At 36.1% G+C, this 10,287-nt stretch overlaps 1 protein-coding gene across 1 annotated transcript; it reads right to left on the bottom strand.

Annotated features, from left to right (window-relative positions):
• Positions 1-1,755: 1,755 nt before the first annotated feature.
• On the bottom strand, positions 1,756-2,432 carry LOC127557936 (WD repeat-containing protein 5-like). The gene is given in 1 exon segment (XM_051991205.1): positions 1,756-2,432. A coding segment is annotated over 1 exon segment (663 nt). The 3' UTR covers positions 1,756-1,769.
• Positions 2,433-10,287: the final 7,855 nt, after the last annotated feature.

Genomic DNA, 10,287 nt, shown 5'->3' with positions numbered 1-10,287 from the left:
TCATATTTTTGTTAATTTGTTTTATATCTTGGGTATTATCTTTATCAGACATAATTGTGCAAAGTTTTTTTTTCCCCCCAAATGGATGCTTTCCTTCTTATTCCGTATGATCTGGTTTTCTTTGTGCAAAAGGTTTTTGATATCATATAATAAAATTATGCATTTAAAAAATTTAAATAATCTATGTTCTGTATTTACTTAAGAACACAAATTCTGGATAAGTTGAAGGTATAGAATAAGAAAGGGGAAAAAATCGAAGATGGGGCAACGATGGGGAGAAAAGTATTTTAAATGATCTGACTTTATCTTTAAAGTTGCCAAATACTTTTCATTTGTGAAGATGATTTCTTTCCTTTGCCAGTTATCTTTTGTTGGGCAGTCAATCACTGTACAGTTTTATATGCAAGTTTCATAAAACCAGTTCTGGTATACTGAAAAGAGTCCTTTATTTGATATAAGAAGGCCTGGGTTTGAATTCTAATTATTAGCTTCTCCATGCTTTTCCTTTCTTTCTTTTTTTTTTCTTTCTTTTTTTCTTTCTTTTTTTCTTTTTCTTTCTTTCTTTCTTTCTTTCTTTCTTTCTTTTTTTTTTTGTATACTACTTTGTGATTGATTTACAAAAATCTTTGTAAACATTATCTCATTTGATATTCACAACACTCCTGTGATTAGCAAGATAGTGTAAAAGCTAAAATCTTTTATTGGTTTAAAGAGGTTGATTTGTCCAAAGGAACACATAAGTTGCAGCTACAATTGGAACCCCTATCTCCTCAATTCTTGATCCAATGTTCCATCCACTGTATTATAATAATATAATAATAATATAATGCCTTACAATGAATCCTTTTGAATCCTACCCTTCAAGACTGAAATATGATGGACTATTGACAAACATCATTACAGATTGCATGAAAAAATCAGCTGACAGACATCCTAACCATATGACCATGGAAATTATAGTCTCCTGAATCTCAGTTCCCTCATTTTAAAAATTGGGATATAATTGGCATAATGATAATTTTTTATACTTCATAAGAATGCTTTGAGGAAAGTGCTTCAAACTACTGCAAAACAGAGTTATATTGTTCCAAGTAGTCTAGGGTAATTTTTTTTTTTTTACCTGCTGCAAGTACCTTTTTCTATGGCACAAATACAACATTTCTGTTGACTCCTCTTCAATATGAATCCTACAACCTTCCTACAGAAAGTTATACCTAGAAGGTATACATAAGAGAACAAATACTAGACAATAACCCTAAGTGAAAGAGCTTTCCCATTGGGAATGAAATAAATCTACTCAATCAAGAGTGTGTCAGATCTCATCCAAAGATAAATTCCTTTAACTCTCTAGAGCAACAGGTTGGGGATAGGAACATGATGTAGACCTCTCATGTCTTCTTAGAGTCTTTTTTCTTCAGAAACCTAAAGTGGGTTGACCTTTTGCATCTTCCCTTTTGATGCTGGAAGCCAAAAATGCCTAATATGACTATAGAGGCCATGAAACATGAAGAGAACTTGAAGAAGACTTTCAAACTCAAAGACCTGATGAAAATTGAGGAGCTGTTTTTTTTTCTTGCTTTCACCAACTTTATTCATCTTCATCAATAAGGAGAAAGTCCAATACTTATAGGACTTAGAGTTATATACCTGCAATTATCTGTACAAGCTGTTAGTGAGTAGCTTAACATAAGTCTGTCCCCACTACTAGGAAAAAAAGAAACTCAAAATATCTTTCTTTACATGTTAAATCATTATAAACAAGGTAGATGTTATAAAATGAATTTTAGTTTTTCCATAAGAATTACGTAAAATGTATGTGATCCTACTTGCTCTGTATCCCAGATTCAACAGAGACCATCATAACTACTTGATACTATCAAGGATCCATCACGATTAAAATGAACAGCTGAAACAGGGTCAGAATGAGCAGGTAATGTCTTGAGGCACTTTCCTGTTTTTACATCCCATATCCTTACGCTTTCATCAAAAGATCCTGAAACGATGAGGTTGGATTGGGGATTGAAGTTGCAGCAAAAGACATAATTACTGTGACCCTTCAGTGTTTTTAGACACTTTCCAGAACTAACATCCCATATCTTAAGAGTTTTATCATGGGAAGCAGACACAAGAAAATTAGAATCTGATGACCAGGCAACATCCGAAATTCCCAGTTTGTGCCCAGATATTGTTTTCTCAAATTTTCCATCATATGCTCCCCAAATTTTAATGAGCTTATCTGCAGAAGAACTTGCTAACCATTCTCCATTTGGACTAAACTTTACCAAAGATACAGCTTTAGTGTGTCCTGCTAGTGTGAACTTTAATGCGTAATTTGGCTTTACAGGTGCAGGCTTGCTCTGATTGGTTGATGAGGAAGGTGTAGATTGTGTTTTTGTGGTTTCTGCTTCTGGTTTTTTTTCTTCTGTTGCCATGGTTCATCTTTGCCAAGAAAACTCCAAATGGGATTAGGAAAAGTCAAATGTGACTTAAATAACTGGACTACAACAAACAGGATGATAGGTTTACAAACTGAGCTAACAAATAGATAATTTTATCTAAAGGGAAGAAGATAATGATGGAGGAGTTTGGGAGAGGGCTATTCTCCTCTATGGTCAGGGAATCCAGGGGATATCACTAGGTATTTTTATCTAGAAGTTTAAAAAGTCTGGTCCTGCCCATGTGGTGAGTCATTTCTCTCTTCTACCTATGGATTGTCTTATTTCTCCCTTTTTTCCCTCTTTTCTTATTCCCATTTCTTCTCTATTCATGTGTTCACTGATCATCTGTCACCTCATTTTATTTTTGCCCTTACATAGATCATATTTTTGTCCAACCTTGTACCACTAACATTATTGTCTACATTTAAATCTTATTTATATTGTAGTTTTTGATATCAAGAGAATATGCAAATTTTGTGCTAAAATAAACAAGTTTAATATTTGTGTGTGAAGATTTACAATAGGGAGCCTGGAGGTCAGAGCCAAGATGGTGGAGAGTAGACAGGTCTTTGCCTGAGCTCTTTCTGGCTTCCCTCAGAATAAACACTAGATCAAGCCTCCATATTCAAAGTATAATAATTTTCCAGCATAAGATATCTTGGAAGGACTTCAGAAAAGGTTTGTTCTAATTGGATAGTGATGGACATGGTCCAGCACAAGTGTAGTGCAGGAAAGCCCAGGGCAGAAAGGGCTGATGCAGAAAATCTATTAGGAGGCTCTTAGCCAAAGTACAGCAACATTGGCTACTCAGTCCTGAATCAGAAGATTAGCAAACTAGCTGTGAGACCTCTAGTGTAACTAGAGAAGACACATAGTGGATCCTCAAACTCCAACGTAACAGGCAAAACTTGGACAGGCCCATCTGGTGCAATGGGGAAGCTTATAGCACCACCAGCTCCAGCACAGGCAGTGAGAAGTCTCTGTCACTCTGCAGAGGAAGCTCAGGACAATCTCCCCTAATTAACCAATGGTTTATCTTTTTTATTGGCTTTCTCATAAAACCAATCCTTAGTTTTGTTTATTAATTCAATAGTTTTCTTGCTTTTAATTGTATTAATATGTCCTTTGATATTTCAGAATTTCAAATCTGGTATTTAATTGAGGATTTTTAATTTATTCTTTTCTTAGCTTTTTTAGTTGCATGCCCATTAAGTCTATTTGCCAAGATAAAGTCAGGAAGTATAGGAACAAATTTATAAAACATTTTTCATACAAAGTTAGATCTAAACAACTGGAGGAATATCAAGTGCTCATGGGCAGGCTGAGCTGATAAAACAAAAATGACAATTCCAAAGGATATGAACAGACAATTCTCAGATGGAGAAATTGAAACCATTTCTAGCCATATGAAAAGATGCTCCAAGTCATTATTAATCAGAGAAATGAAAATTAAGACAACTCTGAGATATCACTACACACCTGTCAGATTGGCTAGAATGACAGGGAAAGATAATGCAGAATGTTGGAGGAGATGTAGGAAAACAGGGACACTGATACATTGTTGGTGGAATTGTGAGCACATCCAGCCATTCTGGAGAGCAATTTGGAACTATGCTCAAAAAGTTATCAAACTGTGCATACCCTTTGATCCAGCAGTGTTACTACTGGGCTTATACCCCAAAGAGATACTAAAGAAGGGAAAGGGACCTGTATGTGCCAAAATGTTTGTGGCAGCCCTATTTGTAGTGTTATAAACTGGAAAATGAATGGATGCCCATCAACTGGAGAATGGCTGGGTAAATTGTGGTATAAGAATGTTATGGAATATTATTGTTCTGTAAGAAATGAGCAGCAGGATTAATACAGAGAGGGTTGGAGAGACTTACATGAAGTGATGCTAAGTGAAATGAGCAGAACCAGGAGATCATTATATACTTCAACAACAATACTGTATGAAGATGTATTCTGATGAAAGTGGATTTCTTTGACAAAGAGAAGATCTAACTCAGTTTCAATTCATCAATGATGGACAGAAGCAGCTACACCCAAAGAAAGAACAGTGGGAAATGAATGTAAACTGTTTGCATTTTTGTTTTTCTTCCGGAATTATTTTTACCTTCTGAATCCAACTCTTCCTGTGCAACAAGAGAACTGTTTGGTTCTGCACACATATATTGTATCTAGGATATACTGTGACATATTTAACATGTATAGGACTGCTTGCCATCTGGGTGAGGGGGTGGAGGGAGGAGGGGAAAAGTCAGAACAGAAGTGAGTGCAAGGGATAATGTTGTAAAAAATTACCCAGGCACATGTTCTGTCAATAAAAAAATTATAATTGTGAAAAAAAAAAACACTTGAATAGATCAATGAATAAATATTGAACCAGTCTGAAAAAAAAAAAAGAATCAAGGTACCAGGAAAAGGGAAATGACAGTTATATTCCCTGACTTATCAGATCACTGGCAAAGTATGAGGCTTAGTTTTTAGCATCACTTTTAAGGAAAGGAATTCAGAAGCTAAGTACTATATGGAGGAGGGGGACTGATCAAGATTGTTTGCTGGCAGGAGCCCATGTCATACAAAGATCTATGGAAGGAAGTGAGTATATTTAACCTAGAGAAGAGAATAATTATTTGGACTTTTGTAATTATTTCAAACAATTTAATTTCTCTGAATTAAAACATTTTTTCCAAGCTCTTTTCCCACCTAATATCAAGGATGTTTCCTAAGTATTGTGTCTTGCATGTAGTATGTACTCAAATAAATGTTCTTATTGTAAAAAAAAAAAAAATGACAATTCTGCCTAAATTAATTTACTCACTTAGTGCTGTACCAATCAAACTGCCAAGAAATTACCTTACAGAGCTAGGAAAAATAATAACAAAATTCATCTGGGGAAAAAAGGTCAAGAATTTCAAGGGAATTAATGGAAAAAAATACACAAGCTGTACCAGACCTAAAACTATATTATAAAGCAGTAGTTGTCAAAACCATTTGGTACTGGCAAAGAAATAGAGTGGTGGGTCAGTGGAATAGATTAGGTTCACAAGATAAAGTAGTCAATGACTATGGTAATCTAGTGTTTGATAAGCCCAAAGACTCCAGGTTCTGAGTTAGGAACTTATAATTTGACAAAAATTGCTGGTAAAACTGGAAAATAACATGGCAAGAACTAGGCACTGACCACTCATTAAATACTTGCTATATTCTAAGCATTATGAAAGATGCTCGAAATAGAATATAAGCAGAAAGATAGTCCTTGCTCTTAAGGAGAACAATATTCCAATGGGAGAAAACACGATATAAAAGAAGGCTAAAAGTGGTAGTATATAAGAGTGGGAAGAAAGAATTTTCTTCTGCAGTCATGATGGAGAAAGTTTTTAAAGTTAGAAGCAAACCCCTGGGAGGAATAATGACGTGGTTAACTTGCCATTTTTTCTTAAAATGGAAGTTCAAATCGAGGAACCAATCAATCAGAGGAAGGATTGCATGTACTGCCGGAGTGGGAAAGCCAGGGATAGAAGGGTCAGGGCAGCATGAAGTTATAGGATGAGCTTGCTTCCATGTTGTAGTTTAGTAGAGAAAGTCTTGAGATTTAGGAGCTTAGGAAATATAAGAGAAAATTATTTAAACTATGACTCACTCATTTGTAAAAAAGAGGGAGCTGGCCTTGGTACCTTGCAAGGTCCTTTTCAGCTCTCAATCTATAACCCTATGTGTCAGTGGAGGGAGAATCTATATTTCTTCAAAGTAACAAAGAGATATAGAATTTGATCCTCATTTCTCATTGACAAGATATGCAGTAAGATCATGACAAATATAAAAAAAGATAATCTCTTTAAACTCCCTGAAATCTCTTCCTAACAATTTAAATGGGCCTCCAATTTAAAATTTGTGCAGCAGAGGGCAGCAGTGTAATATATATGAACTTCATGTAATATTCAGATACTAAATGAGATGTTTTAAAAAGTAAAAGTAGCAAATTTTTAGTATATAGTTCTTCTCTGGAAATGTGTGGAGTCATAGATAGAGAGCTGGCTTTGAAATCAGATATCCTGACACATACAGGCTGTGTTACACATAAGAAGTCTCTTCACTTTTGTATCCCAGACAACTCTATATATTGTACTACACAGCAGATATTTACCTGAATTAGCAGAGGTTTTTAAAAATGAGAATTCCATTTTTTTTTTTTTTTTTTTTTTTGCTAAGGCAATTGGGGTTACGTGACTTGCCCAGGGTCACACAGCTAGGAAGTGTTAAGTGTCTGAGATCACATTCGAACTCAGGTCCTCCTGACTTCAGAGTTGGTAATCTATCCCCTGAGCCACCTAGCTGTCCCTTATATTGATGGAATCACAGGTTCAGTTAAAAAACAAAGAGAATTGTAGTTGGTTTCGATTGAATAATTGGACAATTTGAGATGTGAGTAATGAAGAATAGAGAGCCAGCTTACGAATGAGAAAGACATGGATTTAAGTCCTGCTTTTGACTATGGAAAAGCCACTTATTCTCTCATTGTCCCAGAAACTCTCTAAGACCCCAAGTTGTAGAGCAATGGTATATCCTTATTTGTTATGGGCCAGAACTCTGAACTTGAAACAAGGATTCTTACAAGGAACTAAGTGGAATTGATGAGACAGTGGTTATCTAGTTTAGCATGGTGATTAATAGTTCTCTAAGTTCAGTATGATTGACTAGAGACCATTACTGATCACAGAATAGAAAATTTCGATTACATCAAATTAAAAAGCCTTTGTACAAATAAAACTAATGCAAACAAGATTAGAAGGGAAGCAACAAACTGGGAAAACATTTTCACAGTTAAAGGTTCTGATAAAGGCCTCATTTCCAAAATATATAGAGAACTGACTCAAATTTATAAGAAATCAAGCCATTCTCCAATTGATAAATGGTCAAAGGATATGAACAGACAATTTTCAGAGGATGAGATTGAAACTATTACCACTCATATGAAAGAGTGTTCCAAATCATTATTGATCAGAGAAATGCAAATTAAGACAACTCTGAGATACCACTACACACCTGTCAGATTGGCTAAGATGACAGGAAAAAATAATGATGAATGTTGGAGGGGATGCGGGAAAACTGGGACACTAATGCATTGTTGGTGGAGTTGTGAACGAATCCAACCATTCTGGAGAGCAATCTGGAATTATGCCCAAAAAATTATCAAAATGTGCATATCCTTTGATCCAGCAGTGTTTCTATTGGGCTTATATCCCAAAGAAATACTAAAGAAGGGAAAGGGACCTGTATGTGCCAAAATGTTTGTAGCAGCCCTGTTTGTAGTGGCTAGAAACTGGAAAATGAATGGATGCCCATCAATTGGAGAATGGCTGGGTAAATTGTGGTATATGAATGTTATGGAATATTATTGTTCTGTAAGAAATGACCAGCAGGATGAATACAGAGAGGCTTGGAGAGACCTACATGAACTGATGCTAAGTGAAATGAGCAGAACCAGGAGATCATTATACACTTCGACAACGATATTGTATGAGGACATATTTTGATGGAAGGGGATTTCTTTGACAAAGAGACCTGAGTTTCAATTGATAAATGATGGACAAAAGCAGCTACACCCAAAGAAAGAACACTGGGAAACGAATGTGAACTATCTGCATTTTGTTTTTCTTCCCGGATTATTTATACCTTCTGAATCCAATTCTCCCTACGCAACAAGAGAACTGTTCGGTTCTGCAAACATATATTGTATCTAGGATATACTGCAACATATCCAACATATAAAGGACTGCTTGCCATCTAGGGGAGGGGGTGGAGGGAGGGAGGGGAAAAAAAAAAAAGAAAAAAAAAAAAAAAAAGAAAAAAAAAAGACAGGATATATCTGGTTTAAAAATAAATGCATACCCTGTGATTGAAGAATTTGATTCTTCAGGTCAAGCCAGGAGAAGATACACTCCTTTTGATCTGGAAAAAATCATGGATTTGAAAAAGGGTTCTACTCTTTATGGGGCTATATCATCTTATGTTAAGATGATATTAGAGAATTTGGCTTATGAAGTTTTAACCCCTAGTGATTGGAAATCTATAGCAAGGACATATTTAGAACCTGGACAAAACTTGTTGTGGCTTTTGGAGTATAGTGAACTTTGTAGGATACAAGCCCAATGAAATAGGCAAACTGGAGTTAATTAATACTTCAATCACCTTTGACCAACTAGCAGGTAAAGTCAGTATGCAGATGCTTCAGCACAGAAGCATATGAGCAAATTGCTGCTGCTGCTATCAAGAATGGGTCACTCAGGAAAAAGATCAAGGAGAATCCTTCATGAAAATAGAGCAAGGTCCCAATGAACCCTCTGCAGATTTTGTGGGATGTTTGCAAACAATTGTCACAAGAAAATGATTAGAGAACTGGCTAAAGAAAATGCTAATGAAGTTTGTAAAAGAATTATATGGGGAATACACAAAGATGCTTCTTTAGAGGAGATCATAAGGCGCTGTGCCACAGTGGGCACAAATGCTTATTATACCAACTATGATGAACATGGGAAGAGAGGGTCCCTCTTGGCAAGGGACTTCTAGAGAAACTTGTCGATGTTTTCAGTGTGGAAAAATAGGGTATCTGAAAGCTCAATATAGGAATAGAGATAGAGTGAGAGGATAGGGTGAGAGAATAAAACCCCAAACCCCATGTCCAAAATGCAACCAAGGCTTCCACTGGGCCTCAGAATGTAGAATGACCCAGGGAAATGAGAGGTGGAGCCCAGTTTCAGAGTCCCAAAAAAAAACAAGTGGGGCATGATGGCAATTTGCCATCCAGAGACACCCAGAGGATCTTTAGAAGCTTAATACTCTGATAGGATCAATCAGCCAAAAAGCAATCAGATGGGAGAAAGGGATTACAATTGGGGAGAATTTTTTTTTAACCCAACAGAAGGGCAGTGTCCTTTGCAAGCAGCTCCAATGTAATTACCAGGTGATGAGGAGAGATTTAGAAAGTGGTAAATGGAAGGGACCAGATAGGTTAACTGCTTGGGGAAGAGGGTTTGCTTGTAGCTCCACAGATGGAGAAGGAATCAGATGGGTGCCAATGAGCCATATATTCGCCTTGTCCATCAGAGAGAGAGACAGAAAAAAAAGAAAAACCTCAAAACAAAGGAGAAGACTTAAGAAACATGTGACATTGAAAGAGCATGGCTGATAATGAGACTGTTACAAAACTTCAGAACCAGCAGGAATCATTGGATTCACTGAGATGAAAAATTGTTGCTAAAACTGTTGCAGAACTTCAGAACCAGCAGGAATCATTGGATTCCCTGAGACATGATAAGACTGCTATAGGATTTCAAAATCTGTAGGAATCATTGGATTCCCTGAGATTAAAAAATTGTTGATGAGACTATTGCAGGATTTCAAAACTTACAGCAATCATTGGATTCCCTACACATGTGAAGTAATGGATAATAGATTAGTTTTGGACTATTTCTAGGACTTATGGACATGTATAGTTCCTCATGTTGACTCATGTTATTTGTTACATCACTACTAGCTTGTGTTATATTGCTATGTGCTTATATAATTTATGTAATTATGTACAATACCTCCCATGTTGATGGATTTATGTATACCTGTTTCAAATTAGACCCTTCAGAAACCTGCTAATCTGGTTTGATTCCTCATTTTCCTTTGCTTTTCATCTCCCTTCCTGAGATGTCAGGGAGAGCATGATCACCTCCTTTTTTGGGGTTCTCACATCTTTGAGAAATCAGGGAGAGTGACCACCTTATGTTCCAAAACAAGAAAAAGTGGGAAATGTTATGGACCAAAACTTTGAACTTGAAACAATGATTCTTTACAA

Source organism: Antechinus flavipes, chromosome 3 (genome assembly GCF_016432865.1).
Source record: "Antechinus flavipes isolate AdamAnt ecotype Samford, QLD, Australia chromosome 3, AdamAnt_v2, whole genome shotgun sequence".
Classification (NCBI taxonomy): Eukaryota; Metazoa; Chordata; class Mammalia; order Dasyuromorphia; family Dasyuridae; genus Antechinus; species Antechinus flavipes.
The sequence above is the reverse complement of the archived record's forward strand: the minus strand, read 5'-3'. Positions and strand labels throughout refer to the sequence as shown.